Genomic DNA, 24,610 nt, shown 5'->3' on the forward strand with positions numbered 1-24,610 from the left:
AGACTTTATAAACTGATCTTCAGTCTACTTTTCATCACTCGCTTTAATTGCCTTTCTTCCTCACATTTTCCATTCAGTTATACAATAAATGCTAAAGACGCATTTTAAGTAGAAAGTATATCCCACAGCATTGAGCCTAAAGCTTAAAATAGTCTGCCTTTCAAGGTAAGCAAAGTAGTATTTCCAGCATATAGATTCAGGCCAGAAACAGCACCTATTTCATCCTGCAGATACAAAGACGTAAAAACACCATAGCAGATATTCTTAAGTGCTTTATATTTATTATAAAGTATTAATAATTGTATATGGGAAACAATTCTCTATACTAGAGAATAAAATGTCAGCTTTTACAAATTATGCCATACAGTACATGAAATGCTGCACATTTTTTCAGCTGCTTGAAACAGTATTTGCTATACAAGTAAAAAAGGGTAGATTTAGAAGTTTATTATTTATAATACAATGTGTTAGAAAGCACAAACAAGTAACATTCAAAATAAACAAGTTCCCAAAAATCTTTAAATGACATGTACACAGACTATACTCAAATTTCAATATACATGTTATTGTTCCCCATGAGACATTCCACTTTACTGGATTGTTGGAACATGATGAAAACTGAAGGTGCAAGAAAAGCATCTTGCAAGCCACATAAGCATTGGATGGGCAGAACAGCAATTTCCTGAAGTGTTCTCCACAGTCTTTCACTCTACTATTTCTTACAGCCATACACTGTGGCAACACAAGGAGAGAGATGAGCTTCAATTACAAGTATTGTCAACGTCAATCCAGTTATCCAGTGAGTTGCTAGAGTAATTCAAGGCACTCTTTCCAGTGCTGCCAGCCCACAGAACCCCCCTGTGCAGGATGCAGTTATTTTAACAGACAATCAGGCTGGGCTAAAGCATGTTCTTGAAGGATGTGGAATAAACAGTTCAAGACAAACTCCTTCAGAACATCCAGTTCAAAGTTCATTTGTACTTCACTTCACAGGCACACCAGCTTAAGAGAAACATTCCTGTACATGTAGATAACACTTTAAAGCATAGGACTTCAGTGTGTTTAGTTGCTTTATGGTTAAAGTGGTGTAACATATCAGGAGCTTTGAAGATAGTGTTTATGGGGCACATTGAACCTAATCTCACAGTAAGATTTTAAGCCTATTTCAGTTTAACAGTTGCCCGCTTTGCTTTTCTTTTTCATTCAGAGGCAATTTTTACAACAAAACATCTTTTATAACTGTTTCGCTTACAATATAAACCATAATGCAAACATCTCCCTAGAAAACGTAATCACAGTAACACTGTTTGCACTGATGCATGCGGTACTGACATGTTGTAAGCTTCTCCAATAAGACAAAATACCTTCTAGATAAAGAAGATTTTGATATTAGATAAAGATATTGCACTGCTGTATTTTATTTTTGCCTCCCAATCACATTCCAAGTATTTATGAAACTGTAAACAAGTCATTTAGTACCACCAGTGTTCCAAGGAACTGGAATTCAGTGACAACTTCATTAGAGATACAGTAGACTAAGCACAGTGTAAAATCTGTCCAGCTGCCCTCTTTGTACAGTAACCAACAGGTGACATCTCACATTCACACCTTCAGTTTCCTCTTCTGATCAAAGTACGCATCAAATCTGGATAATGCATATTCCTGGAGAAATAAGGGATATTCAGTACTCAATACAGTAAACAGAACCGATTTTGCTTATTTGGGATGGGGAAGCACAATAAAAATATGAACCATGTTGCCTTCCTAATCTATCACATCAATGCATTAATTAGGTCTATTTGGGAAGAATGTCTCCAGAGGTGTTCTGACCCCTTAAAGTTCCCTTCAGCCTTATTTCAACTCTAACACTACTGTAACAACTGCTGCCAGGATGTCAGAAAAAACAGGAACTAAAAAGGTCAGCATTTCAATAAAAAGGACAGCGTCCTCAACTCTTCCTGCAGGATATTCAGTGTACTTGAAAGTTACATCACTTTCCAGTACGCTAAACATGTAAAAGAATTAGAATGATCCACTCAAGTACAGCAGGCTACCTGGCGTTGATATTGTTGTGCACTGAATATCAATACGTTGTTACACGTGCACTTTTGCTACTCAAATTTCCTGGCTTCCCTCTTGTGCAGGATCTCTTATTGCAGAAGCACTGCAAAGGCATCATCTCACTGCAAGGCCTGACACATAAGGCCATAAACTCTCTACACAAAAATGGGAAGAATTTCTGTACTTTTTATGATCTTAAGTGTTCTTTACATTAAGTAAAGAACAAACTACTAACAAATTGATTTTAATAAATTCTACTCCACTACTGTGAGAGGCCATTTCATTTACTGTCTGATAATGTACCACAGGTTAGAGTATACATTTTTAATTACCTGCAGCTTTGATTAAATAACTTACCAGGTAGCCAAACTCAATGGATGAGATTTTTGCTTGTATAATAGACCACAGACCCCAGAAGAAGTGTGATGCAAGGGCGAACCTGAAATTACAAGGCAATATTTATTGAAATACCCTGCTAAGCCACAGCACCTTATTTCAATATCCTGTTAGGATAATATACCCACACCTTTTCATGAAGTGTGACACTATAAAAATAGTCCCATTAGCTTCCCCATGAAGCAGTATTTTGTTTACTCCACTGACAGTGTATACCACACATCTAAAGGCTACAATGGACTTTTCTTAACTACATATAAATAGCTCAGAAACTCTCTTGGGAGAAGTTTCACCACCCAGTGAGTTATAGAAGTAGAAGATGAAGTTTCAAGATACAGTTGTGAAAGAAGTTACCTGTTAACTTCTAGCAACACTTCTTCTTCTAGTTTGGACTTCTCTTCATTGCTTAGTTTTTCATAGCCCTCATGGAATGCAGACAGGTAACTGGAGATAAAATGAAGCTGGAAGGCAAGTAAATAGTCACAACTCTTCATCTCAAGACATATTTGCTTCTTTCAGAACTAGGCAGAACTTCTAATAGGTTGTCACTTTTTCCAAACAACAGTGCTGGAGATAGCTTCATGATTAATGGTGGTTCTACTAATTACTTGGAAGTCTGGTTTAAGAAAAGCCATAATATGACTACAACAGATGACATTTTGCTGCTGACAACTAATTCCAGAGCTGCGGCCCACAGCTACTGGACTTTGTGGTCAGTAGCTACACTGGACATAGAAAATATTCTGTCCTGTATAGCCATTATCAAGTTTCTATGATTTTTAGAGCAATAATAGTTGATGTTACGGCAAGTGTAATATTTAAGGAAGTCATGGAGGAAAGGTCTTGGAACAGACTAAGCCAATAACATAATGGGAAAAGAATTAAGGTTTGAAGACTGTGGACACTGGCATTTCATTATGTCTTATGTGCCTACCTGTTGCTTCTTTGAAGGATATTTAAGAACACTAGCTTTGAAGAATGGGTACTTCTCATAAGTATAATCATACATCCATTCACAGAAGTGATTTCCAATGTCAAATCCTCTGAAAAAGAGATAAAGATCGAGTATCTCAATACTTCTATACTAGCAATCTGTTTTTGCTTAAGTAAACCTAAAATCAAGTGTAAAAGCACAACACTACTTAGAACTTACTGCAGTTTCAAACGAAGTTGAGAATTGATGACTAGAAAACAACTTTTTTTGCATGTTATTAAAATCAGTTAGTAAAAATGGGCAGTTAAGAATAAAAGCTACCAGCTACACGACAATACTGGACTTGGCTACCAAGTTTTATACCAAGGGAGACAGTTAAAATAGGAGTATGCACTATATTTCAGTATGGCCAGATGCACCTCTAATGTCACAATTATTGCAGGCAAAGAGGTCACACTTGAGTACTTAACATATTCCACTTTTACATTATTGGAATTCAGGGGTCTGTATTGTTCCAGCTATGCTAATGTTTAATGATCCAAATGGCTCCACACATTTAAATCATCCTTAAACACATGTACTATATGACACTACATTGTGTACCCATGCAGCAAATCCCCTACAGTTACTAGCATCTGCACAGATGAAAAAGCCTTTTGAAAGGACTGAAGAAAAAGCAAAACTTGCTCTGCACAGATATGTACGCATACCAATCTACCATTCTCCTCATCCTTCACTAGACAAATTTTGAAATTTATCTTTTGTACATAAACAAGCCCTCTAGTCTGGACAACCAAGACACTCCAACAACTCCAACTCTGCTGTATGCCTATACTCAACACCATCAGGGCCAGAGCTGTTTTGAGTGGATATATTTGCTGTCTACCACTAATAAAGCAGAACACAACTGACTAGAATAGACAGATGATGAGCAGTGCAGTACTTGCTCTCATTGTAGCATGCAGAACGTAATACACATTCCTGCTAAACAGAAAACAAAGTGATTTACCGATAATTATAGCTGCTGTATTCAAAGTCAATGAGCATCAGCTTTTGGTTTTCCGAATTCTCTCTGCCTTCCAAAAGCAAGATATTACCTGAAAATTAAGATAGTACAGCATATTCAATGCAGTCCCAGGAAAATTGCAGAACAGCAATACTCTAAGAAACATTTTTCAGATAACCCCAATTATCCCTTCCATCTGCATAGAAGAAGGATAGGAAAAGCCAAGCTGCACTGGCTGCATACCAGCTGACTGAAATTCAGATATGAACTATAAACCTTGTAAAGCTAAAAGCAAGAAATTTTTCTTCTGTACAGTCAGGCTGATTAGTTCTCCAGTGCCTAGCTAGCTGCTAGCTTGTGTGACAGCTTCAGCCTTAGCAGCCTCTGCTGAACAGCTTCTTTCCACAGCTTGAGATGTAAATCACACACCCTCTCATACGTGAATAGCATTATCATTTATCACATAACACTTGGGACAGGCCTCTGTCAAGTCCCAACTAGTAAATAAATTTAGAGTCATTTCAGTTTTTGCAATATTTCCCCCTTTCCACAGGTACATATAATCTCTATGCCATACTCTTGCACCAAATACCACCTCTCAACCCCTTGTGTTGGAAGCGTAGGTTCTAAAGTTCACCCCAGCCCTATGATGCTCTGTCTTTGTGGTAATGCACCTTGCCACAGCAGCAGTGAGACCTTTAACTCCACCGCTGAGCTAGCTCTTCAGACCTAAGATCAGAGTCTTCCCCGCCCTTGTGCTGTCTATCCTTATGCACCTATCCTCTAGGGGAATCCTCTTTCAGGCCAACTCCTTAGCCTTAGCTAACAGGGTTGGGACTCCTAAGAACACAACAGCCCTTCAGATGGTCCCAGTATAACACCCTTTCAGCTCAGCCCAGCCTACCGACTCTACAGGTGACAGTGAGAACAAACACAGCATACCCAACACTTTCATCTCTCCAGATAAATGGCTCAGAAAAATTCTTATTCCTTCCGTGACTGCCAGAGGGAGAGCACTTAGGAAGATGGATAAGGTCTTCGTAATGTTTCTTAGAAGTATAAGCTCAGAACTGCTGAGTCAAACCACCCTGGTCTCTATTTTCACCCTTCACTGTATGCTTTTCATTTCTTTCCACTAACGGGACTAAAGTATCTCCTACCCTGATCATGCATATTGCAGACAGCTGAGAAGGGCACTTTCTGTTAAGACCATACCCAAGGTTCCCACCCCCAAGTGACCTGTACTAACAGAGTATGTGTACATGCCTGACCTAATCTGGTTCTCTTCATTAGCAGAAGGCTTGCTAAAGCCAATTTTTGCAACTGTTGCACAGAGTGCACAGGCTGCCGTTTAAGGTCAGCAGCAAGAGCAGTACCTCTCCCTAACGTGACTATCACTCATAAAGCAAACAAGTGACCAGAAGAGGCTTAATACTGCATCACCAAGCAAGGTCATGAAGTATCTATGGCTTACCTTCTTGACAGTCATTGTGGCAAAATACAACCGGTGATGGAGTAGCTTCAAGCATAGCTCTAGAAAAAAGCAACCGAGGATCTTGTAAGTAACAAATCACTAAGTTCCTTTCCACTTCCAAGTAAAGAATGGATTAAGAAGTTGAAGTGCAATTCACTTCTAGCAAAGACCCTATTTCCTCAATTAGGAACCCAAGATCAAGACAATGAAGTTGGACTCCAGTCATCAGCAAGTCAGATCAGCAATTTATCATATCAATTTGTAGTCATTCAAGACCTGGGTTGATTCCAGAACCAAAACCAACCCACAACGTGTAATGTAAATTAATATAGGGTACTATACTCTATAGTGTTTGAACAAGCATACAAATCCATACGGAAACTGTGCGAAACGGGAGACAGTGGTAGACAAAATAAGCTTACCTTAGATTTTTCATTTCCTGGGGGAGATTGTAACTGAGGAGTTGGTTCAGTCTTCTAGTTTTGGATTCTCTGGTAAATTTAATCCTCAGCACTTGATTTAGGTATCTATTAAACAGGGAGGCAACAGTACAGCATTTGTGACAATAAGTATATTAGTCTTCCCACACTAAGATACCATTTATAGCAAAATAAAGCTAGTTTTAGAAGAAGAGCTACTAAAGAAAATGTTACTATTCAAGGTGATATAAGTTCCTGAAGTAACTATGAAACAGTTTCTAGGTAGATTTAAGAGCTTGTGCTCTCAGACATTCAGGAAGAATAGTCTGCTTATCAGAATTAGAACAGGTCACCCTTTTTCCATACTTCGAAGTAGTATAACTTACTTTTCCATTGTTCCAAAAAGCCACTTAGGTTCTTTATTAAATGGCATTTTCATGCCATGAAATCTAGCCATCTTCTCAGCTATTTCAGCAGATATATCAGGGAAGCTTAGTTCTTCAGTACTTAGTTTCCTGCTCTGAAATAAAACGCAGTATTCTTTAAATACAGTTTAATGATTTATTACAGAAGTGCAATTTACTACAAACAGTCACATTAGTCTCTATATAACATAGTATAACACACTAGCATAGTACTCAAGCAATACACTTTTCATCCCAAATGAACTTACAAAATTGCTAAATTTTCTAAGTTTGGAAACTGAGTTTTGTAAATTTGGAAAAGCTAAATTAGCCAGCCTAGCTTATTTATACTTAAGTCCATTTTCTTCTAGTTCAAGACCTGGGGAATATCACATATCATACTAAGAGTAGCTTCAAAGCAGGTTTGATAAAAATATTTAAGAACATCAAAAGCATCTGCTCTCACTGTTAAAGGAAAGTGTTACTCCACAGCTTCTAGTGTTATGTTTGGTATCTAACAGGCTTTTTATCTTCATTTATTAGTATCTGCCACAGCTGAAGACTTTAGATCTCCCTCCCTGGCAAGAGCTATAATTGGGCTTTTCAACACCCACTATAAACTGTATCAAATTACAGCCAGCAATTACTACAGGTTGCTAGGTATTTCATTCACTTATTCTTGCTTTTGTGGGCAGCCCAGAGACTTTCTTGTCATTAATTAAAACTGCTATCAGCCCACTAACTAATCATGAATACCACTTACAGGAATGAATTCCTCCAATCGCCCTTGTGGAAAGATACCATACAGCTTTGGGCCAAGAGCTCTCTCTGCAAGAATGGCAAACATAACACTTTCCAGAACCATGGCTTCTGCCCCCTGGCAAAAAAAAAAAAAGGCATTAGTTGGTGTTTTCACAGAAATTAGCTTAATGTGTACACAATAGCTAAGCTGCTACAAAGCAAGAAACTTTAGAGCTAAAAAACTGCAGTAAAAAGACTCCACATTTTACTGAACAAAGTTTCTTGACTAATAACAACTCTTAGTTAGCATGGGAGCAATACAAACATTTGGCATTCAAGTTTAAAGCTAGGGAGGAAAATCTGTATTACTTAACAGGTACTGTTCTTGGGCCAAGTCAAAGGAAAACTATGCAAAAACCAAAACACCCCCTCCTCCCTTACCTGTGGGAACTCTGCAAATTCATTTCCTGAAGGAGTTCAACCTACTGAAGCACAGCACTGGAATTATAAATATTATCCTTGGCTATTTTAATACACTTTGGAATAATGCCTCAAAAAGACATTTTAACTATGCTAGTGTATTAAATGAATGACTGAACTAACCAGTTTTTCATTTCGGATTTTCATCTTAGGATTTGTTTACATTAAGCACATTTTAGGTCTTCCTTCTTGTTTTTTTCTTGAGAGAGAAAATAATATAAACTCCCGCTAAGGAGCATGCGTGTATGAATATGCATTCTTTCCTTTGTATCTGCAAACGTATCTCAAGCTTCATAACTTCCTCAAGTTTTTCCTTCCATCAATAAACTCAGTCAAACAACAAGCAAACAGCTTTTTAATGCATGTTTAAAAAATAATAGAAATATGAAGTGTCTCAAAAATACAGATAAAAATCACTGAAGTATAGCTTTATTGATGCATAAGATTAGCTTTAAGTAAACACAGAAGCCACAAGATAAATCACTACTAGCAATTATGTCAAGCAGAATCCAGCCGTACTCAAATCCTAGAGGTAGCTAAGCTTCTGCTTACTTTTGAGCAACTCCTCTCAAAGTTTGAAACATGACACTTAAAAGTATAAGAATTCAGAGCACAAAATTGAGAAAGCTCTCAGATAGTTTAGACCACGGAGCCTTTTGTGTTACCTTAGTCACTTCAATCTCAGACAATAAATAACTTCTTCTATACAAGTTCCACTCTTCTTACAGTCCAGACAGTTCTGTCGACAAATTATTTTTATCACTGGCCCATATATTATTCTGGCATCCTCTCAAGAAATTCTAGCATTTCATATTCAAGTGCAAAAAAGACTCATAAGTATACTCTGAAGCACTACTTCACTAAAAAGTAAAAGAGTAATCAAGAGCATAAATCAAGAGTTTAGGACAAGTGGCACTTGTATTACATCCATTCCCTCCACTGTTTTTCCATCTCAACTTTTCGAAGCAGAACCAATGCACAAAAATATGTACCTCTAAACATATCACATGCCCTCACCACCATAGATCTGAACTTTTCAGTTCAGTTCTGAAGTCTAAGACCAAGCACCAAATAGCAAATCAGATACAGGTTACTCTGTCTACTCCATTATTAGCCAACACTCAATTTGTCTGTGCCTGGTACACCACCAGAGTGCTTTAAAAAAAAGTCCAAGTACAACAATCCTTCTGGCTGTTCCCATTAAAATGTCAGTTCCTCCTTTTTACATCTTGCTGAAAAAATAGTACGTGATGCATAGATATCAGCAAGTGCCAACAAAAAGAAAGAATATCCTACATGTAAGCAAAATTACTTAATTGTTCTTAATCTCCAAAAATATCCTAAAATGTGATCCATTTACCCCAAGACAAGAAGAAGAAATCTGCATGGTTTCCCCACAATGTCACCATCTTAAGATTCCTTGATCCGATCTAGCTTGATAACTTTATCCTAAGAAATTTCAAAGAAAATTTAGGATCCATTAACAAAAAAATAGCCTCTAGAACAGTTTACAATCACAGCTTTTTTTTTCTGCAGTCTTTCACTTAGAGATGAAAACTTGAAGTTATGTTTTATTAGCAGAGCTTAAAGCAGCTTTTTTCCACATATGTGCCTCTTCTTCATTAAAATGTTGCTTAACGCATCAGAAATGACAACCAGAAATAGTGAAGTTTCCAATTGCTCAGTGTACTTCTGTGTTACTTCTGCCCACATCTGCCTATCCCTAGTCCTTTAAGAAATGTTTAAAAATTTAGAACCTTCAGGTAATGCACAAGTACACAACTGCAAGTTTGTAAAAACTTCTGAGTCAGTGTTAACAAGGATGGATACATGCCTCCATGAAAGATCTGCTTCAAGATTAAAAAAGAATAGGGAAATATTACCCAAAAGCAGCATTATAAGAACACCCAAGTTTGAATGCTCTGGAGCATCTCTCTCAAAAGACTAAAGTTGAGAGCACCAAAAGAACTTCCTCTACTGTAACAGAATGATAACTTGAGAACAAGTCCCATGACAACTCTGGAATAATTCCATCTATATATCTCAGACACAAAGGCTTTTCATTCCTAACATCTGACTTACCAAGTCTCTGATCGATACACAATTTACTTAGCTACAATGCTTGGTCCTTCAAATAAGACATCAACTCAACATTTAACTGAAAAGTTAGGGACACTGAACAAAGTTAGGTATCTGTGAAGTATGCTATATAACTTTCTAATATCTTTTAGTAGTTTATTTGCACACCCATACTTGACAGTAGTGTATCTCAGAGCCTTCAAATTCTTTGCACTATACTTAGTGCTAAGACAACAGACTATTTTATGCTCTGAAGGTCTCAATTTTAATTCCGTTTCAAACTGGTGGAACCATTAGAACTTGTACTTATACCAAGGTTCCGGAGAAGATTTGACCACTCAGAGACAAAAGCTGCATTTCAAACCTAAGCATTATAAACACTCTTTACAAGACTTTTCCAGTATGCAATTCCCACTGAGGCAAGGAAGAGATCAAAAGCCTTTCTATAACCCGGATGGAACTGGAGCTTCTGCTACAAAGATGATCACAGAGCTGGAGCACCTCTGCTACGAGGACAGGCTGAGAGAACTGTGTTTTTTCAGCCTGGAGAAGAGAAGGCTTCAGGGACACCTTATAGCAGCATTTCAGTCCCTGAAAGGGGGCCTACAAGAAAGCCAGGAAGGGACTTTTTACAAGGGCATGTAGTGACAGGACAAGGAGGAATGGCTTTAAACTGGAAAGAGGAAGACTTAGATTAGACACTAGGAAGAAATTCTTCACGGTGAGGGCGGGGAGGCACTGGAACAGGCCGCCCAAGGAAGTTGTGGATCCCTCCCTCCCTGGAAGCATTCCAGGCCAGGTTGGATGGGGTCTTGAGCAGCTTGATCTAGTGGGAGGTGTCCCTGTCCATGGCAGGGGGGTTGGAAGTAGATTATCTTTAAAGGTCCCTTCCAACCCAAATCACTCTATGATTCTTGCTTGAACAAAAAACACACAAGAACAATAATATTTTTAGGAAAATTATCCTAACCACACCAAAACAAAGGTGAAACAGTCAAACCCTCTTAAAAGGCCTTATGAGGCAACAGAAGACTACCCGTTCTCTAGTCACACCAGTCAAACACCAGGCAGCTCTGAACAGCCACAATGCTTTTGTTAGTGATCCAGAACATTCTGGGACTACCCAGAGGTTTTTCTTTTCTTTTCTCCAAAGGAAGACATGAACACTTCTGATAAAGCCTACCTACAGTTTTTACCTAGAATTAAGAAAATTAACAAATCCATCCTGACAGGAATTTGTGAGTATACTGAATTAACAGTGAAGTTACAGCACTATGAGATTAACAGCAGAAAACAGTAACCCCCTAGGACAGAATTACTATTTTCAGGCAACAAAGACAGTTCTGAAGTTCAAAGCCTTGCTTCCTGTAGCACAAAGCTTCTACTAAGCTGCTGGAACCAAGCCGAGGCTTGTTTAGATTTCTGGTTTCTTTTATAACTTTAGGAAATTTTTTTATGTATTGGGGTGAGGGAGAAATAGAGCCCCCTCCATTTTTCATCTCTGAGGAAAAGTGAAAAATCAAGCCAGTAAGTTTTTCAGGTCAGTCTTGATTCAGCTGCTTGAAGTTGTTCCATTAAACTTAACTGACAGTTTAACAAATGTTAAAATGCAGGCATTTTACAACAACAGTTTTAAAACCAGTTGCAACCCACTAGAAAAAAAAAATCCCAAATGCTTGAACTGTTTCAGATAGCATTCCCAGAAGGTGGAAAATACAAGAGGAGAAAAGCAGCACTTATCAAATGAGTAAAATGTACTTCTCCCTAATCACTACCGAAACAACTATAACTGAAAAATGATAGTACATAACACACAAAGCATCTGGCTAACATGCTGCAATGTTATCTATCCCTTACTGAAAAAACACTGTCAGGATAGAAATCTAAATCATTACATTCCATTCAGATGACTTTGAGAAATTACTGTTCAGAGCAAACATTATGCTGCACAAGCAGAAATGCTTCCAAATGCAAGAACTTTAGAGTTTGTGCTTAGATCATGTGTTCTGCAATGTAATCAGAAAAACTTCATGCTCAAGAGGAAGTTCTCTCCAGCACCATATACTTTCCTCAGAAGAATTCATCAATGTATTATAAAATAGCAATTGGATAAAACAGAGTGCAGACTTTCCTCTACTAAAGAAAGAGGAGCCAAGTATTAGAAATAGCAGTACTGATAACAATGCTAGAAATGGTAAGAAACCATTTAGGGTAGAACTGCGGGGGAGGGAGTGTTTCTTGTTACTGTGGAATGCTTAAACCTTCCCAAACTATGTACACTTACATCATAATGTTACTTCTATGAGCAACTAGATTTCTTCATTACTGTTCATGATTTCTAGAAACGTAGCCCAGACACCAGGGTGGACTAACTACAGATGCAGAACCACCAGGATCAACCCATTTCTCTACTGTCTATAAAATTCTGTGAAAGAAGCAAATTTAGTTACTCACTTGCAAGTCATTTTCATTCTTAGACTGTACAGACTCTCCCTTATTACAGGATCTCTATGAATGAGAAAAAGCAAAGACAATGAGAAGATGAAATTTAACATGATTAAACTGCAACCACCAGAACAAAGGGAGTGGAATTGCCAGCTACAATTAACTAGATGTCTCAACACTGCCTGACCTGTGACAGCCACAGCACTAGCACCCATATGACCTCTGATCACCACACTATTTCAACAACTCCAAAATCTTTCAAAAGCATGTGCCAATGAGACCGAGCCACTCCTGTAGATGGCCTGAGAGCTGATTTTCAGGTATGTTTTTACTGTTTCCCAGTATTTCAAAACAAGATTTCAGTGTATGGGCTTAGAGGAACATTTTTAATTAAGAGAAGATTAAGCCCCTCTGCATGACATCTGGGATGATGTTCTTCTTGCAGCCAAAGCACTTGAGACATTACAGAGATTACATAAAAGCCTTAGAAGGACTATCAGAAGAGACACGTTATGAAGCTTGCGAAGCACCCGCTTTTCTCTGTTACCTTATATTACAAATTTCTTGACTAGAATCTCCTTATTTACAGTATGCAGCCTAGGCTATATATATGCAATGTACCACTGGCCATGCAAATCTGAGATTTTCATCAAAACGAACTGCCCATCTAAGCTAAAGGTGTCTCAGTGAGAGCTGTAATACACTAGCAGAACTTGAACGTATTCCATGCATAATGTATCGTCACCATAAAGCAGTTTCAGGGTATCAAGCCATCCCTTCAGCAATTGAATCCTCAATGGCACATGCTTTTAACAGAGCTGCACGTTTAAAATTCAAGATGTAATCAACACCTTGTCCTTTAAAAGGGATTGAAGGTAAGAAGAAGAGAAAGCAAATATTTGCTTAGAGTTACCAAGTTTGTGGCTGCTATTTATACTGCAATTCCACAGCTGACTTTTTAAACCACACTAGCTTTAAAGGCCCGTAAAGGTAGCCTGCATCTCCACCTTCTGAACAAAAACATTTGATTCATAGAACTGTGTGCATACCTTTCTGTTCCAAAGCTCTAATGTGTCCAAAACAAAGGTGGAAATAGGAACTTAATGGATTACAGTTAAGCAACACCAGCTGCCTTAAGTACAATACAAGCTAATTATTTACACAAGCTATGCAGTTACAGTAATTCAGAAGCTATAGAAGAAGTATAGTTAACATGAATCAACCGTCTTTCAGCACATAATTCCCACTCCACTAGCATAAGTTTAAAACATGACAATATGAAAACTACTGTTATTTTACATTCTTTTCAAGGAAATTAATGAAGTCAAAACATTCACTAAATCTTAACATGTAACTACTCATTTGCAGAAGGCTTCTCTGAACAAGCATGCCCTACATCAATACCACTCTTTTTCTTGAACAGTCAGAAAGTTACTCACCATCCATGAGTCTTTCCTGATTAATGGTGCTCTCACAATGGTTCAGTTCATCAGAAGGTAAGGAGATTAGTCTGTTCCCTAGAACCTGAACTGGCATCCACTTTCCAGAAGTCATACTGTTCAAGGACCTAGCCAGTTCCAAGAGTCCACCTCAAATTAATATTGGAGATAGCCTAACGGCATCTACTATGCCATTAGAAAGGGACAGTTAGGGATGTATACTGCAGCATCATCAGAAAAGGAAACTTCTGCAGCATCCCTTCCTCTTTTCTGTTCCCTCAGCAAGAAGCATTAGTGTCTGGCAGAGCACAAATACAAAGTAATTTTGTAAATAACTTGTAAATATGAATGGGAGCTTGGAGAGGATCGGTCTTCACAAGTGGCCATGTATTCAGCCCAGAATTAGGACAGTCTCCAGTACGTGTAGTCAAGTAGAATGAAGCAAGCAGGATAGAACTTTATGTAACAAAAGCTTAACAGTTTAAGAGTTTCAAATACTAAAGTGGTAGGATTTGATTGTTTTCTGAAGGTACAATCATTCAGGAGAACATTGGTTCAAAGTAAAACATCTCATACCATGAGATGTTCTTTGCTAAACCAAACAAGACCTTATTTCTTCCATAAACTAATAGCTCACTCCAACTTACGTCCAGTTCTGGAAGCTATTTACTTCAAGAGCAATGATATTTTAATTACACAAATAAGAATAATTGCATAACTCCTGGAGATTTAACCACTCGCTCTATATGGAATTATTAACTAGAAACAGATGTGTTCTACACCTTTAAGACTTTAAATATTTTCTCAGCACTTCTTTTATTGTGAGAAGGTTTATTCCCAAAGCAGATTAAGAAAGCTCACTACAATTTTAGTAAATGAGGACTGCTATATGCACAGAGACAACAGAAATTGTTATAGTCTTCTTTGGGATCATTATTTTAAGGCAAGAAGCTTCAGGTATAAGATGAAAGTCCTAGAATGGGAGACATTGTATATTATCTGATCTGTGATCAGAAGATGACCAGACAGCATTTTACATCTGGCGGTTTGACACAAAATTTAGTTCATCATTGCCTCTCTAGTGCCCCAATTTTTTCTTGTAGCTGGAAGATAAGTTCCATATCAAATACCAAATGTTTGACAGCAGAATTCTGTCTAAAGAAGGGTCTTATACAACATTTTCACCCCAAAACAACCCTTAGCTCTGCCCACAAATTAAATCTTACATTATAACTCAATTCTTCTGAGTTTACTCAGCTTTACTGGTTTTCAGAATTTCAAAACACTGCAATACTTGATTAACAAAGCCCTAGGAATTAAAATCCCAAGGAATTGCACCATTACAATGAACTGTCTGAGAGGTTAGAGGCAACCTATGCAGGGGAAACTTCTCTAAGAGCTCCTAGAATTAAGACATCAATTTGAAATTCTAGGTATGGGAACACAAACAGTTTTAGATTCGCAGTGTTTCTGCTTCTAAGAATCTGCTGTTGATCACTGATCCCTGCTAGACCTGAAGGGACTTGCCAGAGTTCTAGAATCTAGGCACCTGAAGAATTTCCAATTCAAGCCCTACAAAAGCCACAAAGACATCTCTAATCCTCTTCATTTCAAGTTACCATTCCTCTTATGAGGGAGCAGAGGAAAGGAAGGGCAAGTACTTTGATATGTTTGTTACCTGCTGTGAACATTGAACCCACAGACAGTAGTTGGTGCTACTTAAGCCTTATTTTTAAAAAAATGAAATTTCGGTACTAAAGAAAATTAAGCTGTAGAGAATGCTCCACTTCAGAGATCTCATACTATACCGTGAATCGTGTCTGTCACCTGGAAACCAAGAGTGCTCTAGGCACGATCGCATGGGCAGCCTGCAGCAGAGAACACATGCATATAACAACTAAGTGGTACATTACCCCCAGAATACCCTTAACTCCACCAACCACAAATACATCCCATAAGAGGGTGCTTGGTTTCTTTCAAGCCGTCTGCCAGTGGCCAGGGATTTGTAGTTACTCCATGCTACAAACAGACATGGACACCAACAACCACAGAAGACATTGATATTACAGTTACACAGCCAGTCTGCATTTTATTTAGTTACAAAAAATAAAAGGCAGCAAGGCAGGTATGGAAAAAGATTTACCACAGAACTGTGGCAACCATTTTACTTCATTGTGTCTGCTCACATAGAAAATTGAAAGACCACAGAAGAACATTAGGTATAAATGGGTTTGGTTTTCCTACCTTTATACATAAAATTTTGGTTTGGCTGTTGTAAAGTAACAGTGAATCAGAATCAAAGCCCCAGTGCATCAGAGTTCAAGGTTCTTTTGACATGTGTAAAAGAATGGGAATCAATCCCCAGATTATCTTTTGAAAGATGAACTTCAAAGAAATCCACCTTGATCTGAGCTGCTTTTTGTTGATGCTTATGTTGAAATCTTATCAGCATTTGTAAAGTGTTGGAAGTTTTGGGTTGTTCTGAATTTAAGTAGAAACACTTGATATCTGCATATGAAATCCAATCTCAAAACAATTGAACATTAAATGGTATATTGTTGGAGAACCAGTTGTTTTAACACTTATATAGCCAACAGTGTAAAGACATTTGTCATGAGGAAGTGTTACTCCCCTTTAAACTTAGCAACTAAGCTGGAGCAAGAATAAGTGAAGCAGAGTAAGACATCTCCCTTTTTTCAAGGTAGAACATATCTGCATTGTGCCTCAGGCATTTGAGATTTAGTGTGATTAGTACTCTAATTTCACAAGCACAAATACTTGTCTTAAAAGTTCTGCTCAAGAATATACTCATGAAAAGTCCTTGATTTTTTAACAATCCATGCCAGTGCGACCATTCATAACGATGGCCAAGCCAGTTCAGTCCACTCTCCACCCAGCTCCCCCCAAAACAGTCATGCACACAAAAAATCTGCTTAAAACATATCAGCTATGACAGAGGAATGCACAAAGCCTTCCCTGTGTGGCAGCCTTTAGCCAACTGGCATGGTGTATATTGGATGAGTTCATGTACTGACATTTGTGTCTTCCAAGATTCATAATAAGCAAACTGGGGTTATTTTCAAACTGCAAAAAAATTTCTGTTGAAAGGGTGGCTCAACTAATTATGTGCCAGTGTTGTTCATTCTTAAGTTAGTAAGAGGGCATCTATTTTTTCATTTCTTTTCAAGATTTTAATCTTGTCTTCTGTACAAAAAATTTGTTGCAGATTGCTATAGATCTACAGTATTTACAATAAAGGAATAAAAGCAGCTGTTATCATCTGTTTTGTGCTCCAATTTCAACAAATTAAAATGGACAAGAGTTAAAACATGCTATAAAGGTTTAAACAAACAAGTGGTAACTACTAATACCCAGTGGCCGTTACAATTAAGTTAAGAGAATGAAACATGCTTTTTAACATAACATCTCAAAACTCAATCATGCTTTTAGCATAAGGTCTCAAAAACTCAACTTACTTAAGCAGTCACTTAATTTCTCTAGTCTTTAAATGTAAGAAACGTTACTTAAAAAAATCAAATACAGGCTTCTCACAAGATTCTGGTTATGCCACCAGAAATTCAAAAGAATCTCAAGTGAGGTTTTCAAAATAGCCAAATAAAACAGTTTGCTTATATTTTAACTTGCATTTAAGGTAGAGGGCTGGAAGAGACAAATGTTTGTCAACAGAAATTGTGAACCTCGATGCAATCTGGAAGTTTACCTTAGGACTTTTCTCTGCTTACTTAACCTTTAGTGAACTGCACCAACAGAGCAGTCATTTCACTGCCACTACGGAAATAAAGGAAATTAGACATCTCAAAAGATCCTTCAACACCAAGAAGCAGAAAGGTTAGAAAGTCATGAACACTCTTCCAATTTTCAAATCAAATTAGTTTTGATTTTAGAGCCCAAAATTTTATCTTGATTTCTTCAGTGGACAGGAGCACCAAAAAGGCAAGTTAAAAAAAAAAAAACACTGAGGAAAGAGAGCAACCAAATTCTGGAGTCTATAATTTCTTTAAAAAGAAGGACATTTCTTCACAGCTCTTGGGCAGCAGAAGTTCTAGCACTACAAAAGTTTTGGCAGCCCATATTCCTACTCAAGCCTTCCACATATTAAGTCATTAAAGCCATTAATAATTCTGAAAAAAATTAGCATCAACCCTAGGAGTTAATTAGAAAACAATATGTCTCATCACCATTATTTTCACTTTGCTTTTGGTTTCTCTTAAAATAAAGAGGAAAGACTATTAAGCTTGAATTAATCAACTTCTAACGCTTTTCTTGTTTAACAGTTAACTTTCGCAACACACATACAGTGGTGTAGCCAAGCACTTAATGCTATTTCAAAATCACTGGAATCTTTCACATATGTCTGACAAAATTTGATACCATGGGAAAGTTAATACGTCCACACAGTATAATAAAAGAACATTTTAAAGCCAGTTAAATGACAGAGCATACAACGAGATTTTTAATAGTAAATTTGGTCCAAGGCAGCAGCAGCAGGAAGAATGGGGCTGAAATTTCAGGAACTGTCAACCTCCTGTAGATACTTCATCAGTCATTCAAAGCAAGTGACTAATTACTGGAAAATATCAAACTAATGGATAACAAAACCAGAACATCTAAGTCAAATAGAAACAATCGCCAATATCCAAATGTAATTTTATGAAGCTGCAATTCTACTTAAGGTTAAACACATGATTATTTTTTTACAATATAATCAAGTGTCTAGCAGAGATGGGTAAGGGAAGATCTGCTGTCCAGTCCTACAGTAATAGCCTGTAAGCCATAGAATATCACCTTTACAAAGATTTTAGGCCTTACAATTTGAAACAGATTTGCCAAGCACTTCTCTTAAGCTTTGACAAATTTCAATGCTATTTACATTTTGCTAACCAAATTAAACTAAAGTAACATTAGAAGAGTTTGACAAACATCTTGTTAAGCGTCTATGCCAGCTAGGAGGCATATCACACATTTCGGAAACATGTTTTACCATGAGACAGCTGTATGGTATTGACATTTGTACTTCATTTTTACTCTAAATTTGCCAGCAACACAATTACCCATGAGCTCTAGTAAAATGCTTGAGTAGTGAACAAGTTTCACAAAACCTCAACTTCAATCTCAGATATTTGTAAATGCTATCGAGATTAAAATTAAGCAGTTTAGCCTCTTACAGTCTTGCTAGTTACACCAAAAGGTCCTACATACTGTACAGAAGCAAACTATAACTTTTCTGAAACACCCCAGTCCCAAACTTAACACTTATAACCAAAACATCAACAATTAAACAGACAGCAAACGACCCTTCAGCAGATACACACCAGTCAGGATCTGTATGGAAAGTAGTGTAAGTTGTAGGCAATAAACTATAATGAAAACTGCTTTAAGCTAGCAATTTACCCCACTACCAATAAAACATGTTCTGTAAACAATACATCATCACACGCAGTGTGTCACACATTAATATCTCCAAGCTACAGTAACCCTCCCACTCCCAAAGCATTCTACAAACTCACCATCTGCAGGATGCACCATATAAGCGCAGGAGAACTTTCCGTGGTTCATCTGCAACAATCTCAATGGTATCAGGCAGTGAGCACTGAAACAGCATGTTGCTAAGGCCACCTCTAACAAGAGAGAAGTAAACTTATCAGCTGACTTGGATAAGCATACATGTTTCATTTTCTACAAATTAGAGGCAAGGGCAATCATCCTTCAGTATGATTAACTGATCTACTGCAACATTAGAAACAATTTCCAACAGTACCAACACCTCATAACATATAAGGCACATAACATATAAAAACACCTGGCAACTTTATGCTTCTTATCTATAATTCACATAAGATCTATCAATCCAATTACAGCTCAAACTATGAACAAACTGATGTTCAAATCCAACAGCAATTAAGATGAGGTAGACTTCTGTTAACTTATTCATTCTCAGGACTTCTTGAAAGAGATGCTGGAGTCTTGTCAGGTACGCTTGTTTGTGTGACCAAGCAAGAAGATAGCAGAAAAAGCTTAAAACCATGCACTAAATAGTAACACTTAAGTTTTAGTTAAGAGTTGGTACCACTGAGATGGCAGTTACAAAGATTAGATAAAAAGATTTTACCTGAATACCTGTGTTACAGCATTGCTAATGGAATTCGTGCTAGTTCTGAAACTTTTAATTAAAGCAGTTCTTTATTTTAAAGAAATTGCTCATTTATTTGGCAAAACTAAAGTCACCCTCAGAATCTTACCAGGTAAGACTAACTACAGAGTTCCATGCTTCAGTCATTCAGGGGTTATAAAAACATGCTGACTTTTCATATTACTGTTTTACAAGTGCTCTTACAGGAAAAAATGACAGCATTTGTTTTCTACAGGTTTATCAAGCTAGACAGATACTAAATTAGAGAAACTAAGTTATTTCATTTCTGGTAGCCCACTAAGAACATCAGTCTACTCAGACATTTGCTTTACTACATGGTCTTTCTGCATCCTCTTCGTTGTCAGTATTTTCATTATAAGTTTCAACTCTCCACTCTGCAACAGATTTTCCCTATTCTTCCTCTACTACAAGAGGAAAAAGTACCGAAAATTCTAGTTTACTTGCAAAACAGAAATGCAAATCAGCTCTACTAAAAAAACTTCTCCCACTCACTGTTAAAAGAACTTTCAAAACCAGATACAACCCAAATACAGTAGCTAGCAACAGAGATGAGGCAGCACAGATTTAAGCAGCAATAGTTTTACTTGTAGCACGCTACATAGCATATTGCATTAACTCTAGAATTTGAATTAGTACTTGTCATGTTGCAATTTCCTTCACAAAGTAATGCAGTTTTTCATAACACCCAAACCAAAGTATTTAATACTGTCTTACAGTGAGCCAATTCCAGGAATCCACAGCAGATCAAAAATGCAGTGACTAAAATGCAGCTCCTGGTCCTAACTCAACACTTCTCTCAACGCTTTTTCTAATACTTTGGGGATTCTCTTACAATGCAAAAGGAAAGTAGTAAAGACTTTCTGGGAAAAAAGGCTACCATGAAGTTGACATACTGTATTTAGTGGGAGATAATACAGAGAAGGGTTAACCGAAATCTACGACTGAGAAGGGGAAAAAAAAACCCCAAATCTCAAGGAAATAGGGTAAACCAGCAGCTGCACAATATGCTTAAGAAAGATGACAAGAGAACAAGGTGGCTTGGCAGGCATTAAGAAAAGAATTTAGGGAGAACAGATCAGAAGTAACTTTGAACCATGAAGGTTAACAGGTAAAAAACACCAGATTGATAGAAAAGATAGCAAATGAAGAGCAAAGCCAGACTATTCAGATACAATCAGAACATTGGTTAGTTACACTAACTACATTTCTGGCTTCATTTAAACTGTGTGAGGCAGTTTTTGAAAAAAAATTTGTTACCTTTTATAAGCCCCTGATGTAGACTTCATTGAAAATATGGACACTTCGAAAAAGAACTGCACACACTGAAGTGCACTTGACAAAAAATACTAGACTAGGGCTCAAAATCCTGTACAGGCAGTCAAATTACTTAAACACATCATTGGCCCGCATACAGTGGATGAACGCAGAGATACCTTTTTTAGACCCCTCCATCCAAACAGAATTGTCTTATTGAGACTGGACTCCACTAAACATTAGTTTCACGTGTTTAAGGCTTCAAAAGTTACCTCTAATCAAAGAGATCCATATAAGAGTCTAATAAAAGGTATTTTTCTCCTGAAAGGTCACCAGACTCAGTAGCTTGTCTCAGGGTCAGAAGGGCCTATCTCACCCTTATACAGATAAGGCTTCCAGTTAGTCTACTGCTGCAAATAGGTGACCTTCTGGTCACCTATTTTCAAAGCTTTCCATAGCCTTTCCTAAATCGCAGCCACTGTCGTTAGATGTGCTTATAAACTTGCATTCTGATTTAACACTAATCTATTTATTTGCTTTCCAACAAGGACTAATCTCTTGATCCTATGATATCAAGTACCTAACTACTACTGGTCATGAATGTGATTTGCACTAATGCAGTCAAAATGGCAATACCAACAAACACATTTGACAATGCACACCAAGTACTTGGCTTTTGTGGAACTACAATCAGCAAAACAGTGTAATGCTGCATTTCTCATAGAAAACTGGTGAAAAGACTGCCAACTAGCATAGTTTTACACATTTTTAAATTTCAGGCCATCCTCTCTTCCTTCAAATCCAGAAGCCATCGAGTCATTTTGAAGTGGTGTCTCAGAAGTGGACATTTCCAAGAAATGCAAGAATAACTGCACTAAAACATAAGGCCTTAGAAAATAAGTACTAAAGGCAGCCGTACACACTAATAAAGATGAAAACAGAACTAAGCAAGTCAGACTGTAGACATATTATTGGACTAGTCTACCATCTAGGAACAGCATCAGTCTTTTAAAAATTTGCTCCCATTATAAACTTACTACGATCACACAAAGGGAGGAGAAATTACCTAAAAAGACAAATTTGCACTGGCTTTCAATGAGTTGCTAGTTTTTAATAAGGCTTTTAAAATACGTTTAGAATGAGCATGACAGGTTTTCACTGCACTTTCACATATAAGAGCTTTGCCAACAGTTCATGCTTCCTTAGCTAAATGTGGGTAGATTTACATGTATTTTGTATCTCAATAGAAAGAGAAACTCAGGACACGATTGGAGAAGCCGGCAACCACATCCTTTGAAACCATATGTGCCTCCACACGATGAGGTAGAATGATCAAGCACTAGGACACTCGACAAGTAGCCTCTACAAATATAGCTGAACTAATACCGGTTTAACTAGCATACAGGATCGATACAAAAAAGGGACTGTTTAATTCCGTAAAGGATCTCAATCACATTACGTATGGCTCCTAGAACATCCCCAATTTACATTTTTCTGCTGCCAAAAACCCCGTCTCCTGAAAGCTGCCGACGCGCTGAGTCACAAGTCCTCGTTACTATAAATGCCAGAGGATGATTCACATCACCGATACACTGAGTTCACCTGCCAGCTGCTGGGTTTCAGAACAGCCGGGGCCACGCTAAACGGGACACGCTTTCCTGGGGGGTCTCGGTGTGCCCGGCTCCCCTGGCTCAGGGCGGGACCCCGGGGATGGAGATGGGGAGGAGGCCGCCCAGAGAAGGGGAGGCGGATGCGCAGTCGTTTCGCACACGGCAGCAAGGCTGCTCCTCGACGCCCAGAAAACCGACTCCGGGAGTGATTTTAAAAATAAAGGAACACACACACGGTAAGGCCCCCATCCCCGCTGCCGCGCTGACCTGATGGGGCTGATGCGCAGCTGTTCCTCCCGCAGCCCGCGCCAGGCGCCGGGCAGGAACTCCTTGCACCACAGATACGCCCTGCGCCGCGTGCGGGGGTCGAGCGGCGGCTCCTCGGCGGGCGGCGGCGGCACGGGGCCCTTCCCCTCGGGGTCGGCGTGGGGCAGCGGCGAGGGCGGCTGCCCGGCGGCGGGGCCGGGGCCGCAGCCCAGGAGGAGCCCGAGCGGGGAGGGGTCGCTCTCGCCGTTACAGAACTTGGTCTTCATGGCGTAACGAAGCTCCAACGTCTTCTCTGCGCCGGGGGCGAGTGAGCCGCGCTCCTGCCCCCCCCTTCCCCTTTATAGGCGGCTCGGCACGCGGGCCCGCGCGCCTCACGCGCTTCCCCTCCGTTCCGATTGGCTGCCGGGTGCGGCGCGGAGATGGGGGGGGAAGGGAGGGGGCAGCCGTGCGCGAGCGCCAGGGACGCGCGCGCCTTCCCGCAGCTGGCGGAGAGCGCCCGGCGATTGGCGCGCGGGGGGCGGGCACGGCGCGCGCCCATTGGCCGCTCCAGCCGTTGCCGCGGCGACCGGCGCGCCTCGCGGCCCCTCCCCGCACGGCCGGGAGCCCAGCCGCGCTCCGAGTGGCTGTCGGCGCTTGCAGCCGCTAAGGGGGCAGCTTCCCGCAGTCGTGGGGAAGGTGAGCTGCGGCAGGAAAAGTTATTTCCGCGCGCGGTGCCTCAAAGCTGAGTTTCTTTGTTAGTTTTGGCAGTGGAAAGATGTTCTCCTGCTAGGGGAAACGTCAGCACCCGCTTCCCGGCCCTCGCAGCACCAGGAGAGTGTTGGAACGCTGATGTCACAGCGAGCTGGATAGGAGCTGCAGCTTTCCCGGCCCTCACGCAGCTGATGGGATGAGAATGTTGCCTAACACGTTACTATTGCCTTGTCATAAATGAGCGGTAAAGCTGTGATAATCGCTTTGAAACTGATTTTGTACTTCCCTGATATTTTTTTTTCTCCCTTTGGCTATTCTCCTTTGATGGTTTTTTACTGATATGGAGGTGTGTGGTCTTAATAATAATTGCCATTGTTGTGAAGGTCGATGTTAAACCTGGGGATGCTTAGTCTTGAGGGAACTCCTTCCCTCATCCCTTCCCAGACTATTTCACCACATGGGGCTGTTCCCTCACTTGTATGCACACGTTGGCACTGTGGTGCTGAAGACACCCAGGTAGCCCGGGGATTTTCTGAAAAGTGGCAGGAAATCTCCAGAACTGGCTTTTTTAGACTGTTTTTGTGTTGGCAAAGGAGCTTCAGCACGAACAATACTGTCATAGCTGAGGCATACCAGACCCTGGTTTAAAGGAAGGGTGATGTATAGGTTAGGGATGCCAAACTGGAACAGAAGGGACATGGATTCTCTTTGTTCCTCAGCTCTTCACATACAAAATAAA

General features: G+C 39.2%; 1 protein-coding gene across 1 annotated transcript; it reads right to left on the reverse strand.

The window, feature by feature from the left end:
- Nucleotides 1-259: 259 nt before the first annotated feature.
- Nucleotides 260-23,578, reverse strand: CHKA (choline kinase alpha). The gene is made up of 13 exons (XM_054068125.1): nucleotides 23,182-23,578; nucleotides 19,407-19,517; nucleotides 19,291-19,294; nucleotides 12,449-12,502; nucleotides 7,458-7,571; nucleotides 6,677-6,810; nucleotides 6,294-6,398; nucleotides 5,872-5,930; nucleotides 4,401-4,488; nucleotides 3,392-3,500; nucleotides 2,812-2,918; nucleotides 2,419-2,500; nucleotides 260-1,662 (listed from the first exon to the last, which is right to left on the reverse strand). Exons 1-13 carry the CDS (start codon nucleotides 23,445-23,447, stop codon nucleotides 1,603-1,605), a joined length of 1,293 nt encoding a protein of 430 aa, XP_053924100.1. The 5' UTR covers nucleotides 23,448-23,578; the 3' UTR covers nucleotides 260-1,602.
- Nucleotides 23,579-24,610: the final 1,032 nt, after the last annotated feature.

The sequence above is a fragment of the Cuculus canorus genome, chromosome 5 (genome assembly GCF_017976375.1).
Source record: "Cuculus canorus isolate bCucCan1 chromosome 5, bCucCan1.pri, whole genome shotgun sequence".
NCBI classification, from domain to species: Eukaryota; Metazoa; Chordata; class Aves; order Cuculiformes; family Cuculidae; genus Cuculus; species Cuculus canorus.

Bases quoted from the DNA above. Each gene is read 5' to 3' on its own strand.
- CHKA (XM_054068125.1), bottom strand. From the start codon at position 23,447: ATGAAGACCAAGTTCTGTAACGGCGAGAGCGACCCCTCCCCGCTCGGG. The intron at 6,399-6,676 runs GTAAGTTATACT...CCTGTTTAATAG, and splicing joins CTTTTTGGAACAATGGAAAA to ATACCTAAATCAAGTGCTGA. The intron at 4,489-5,871 runs GTAAGCCATAGA...CTTAATTTTCAG, and splicing joins CCACAATGACTGTCAAGAAG to GTAATATCTTGCTTTTGGAA.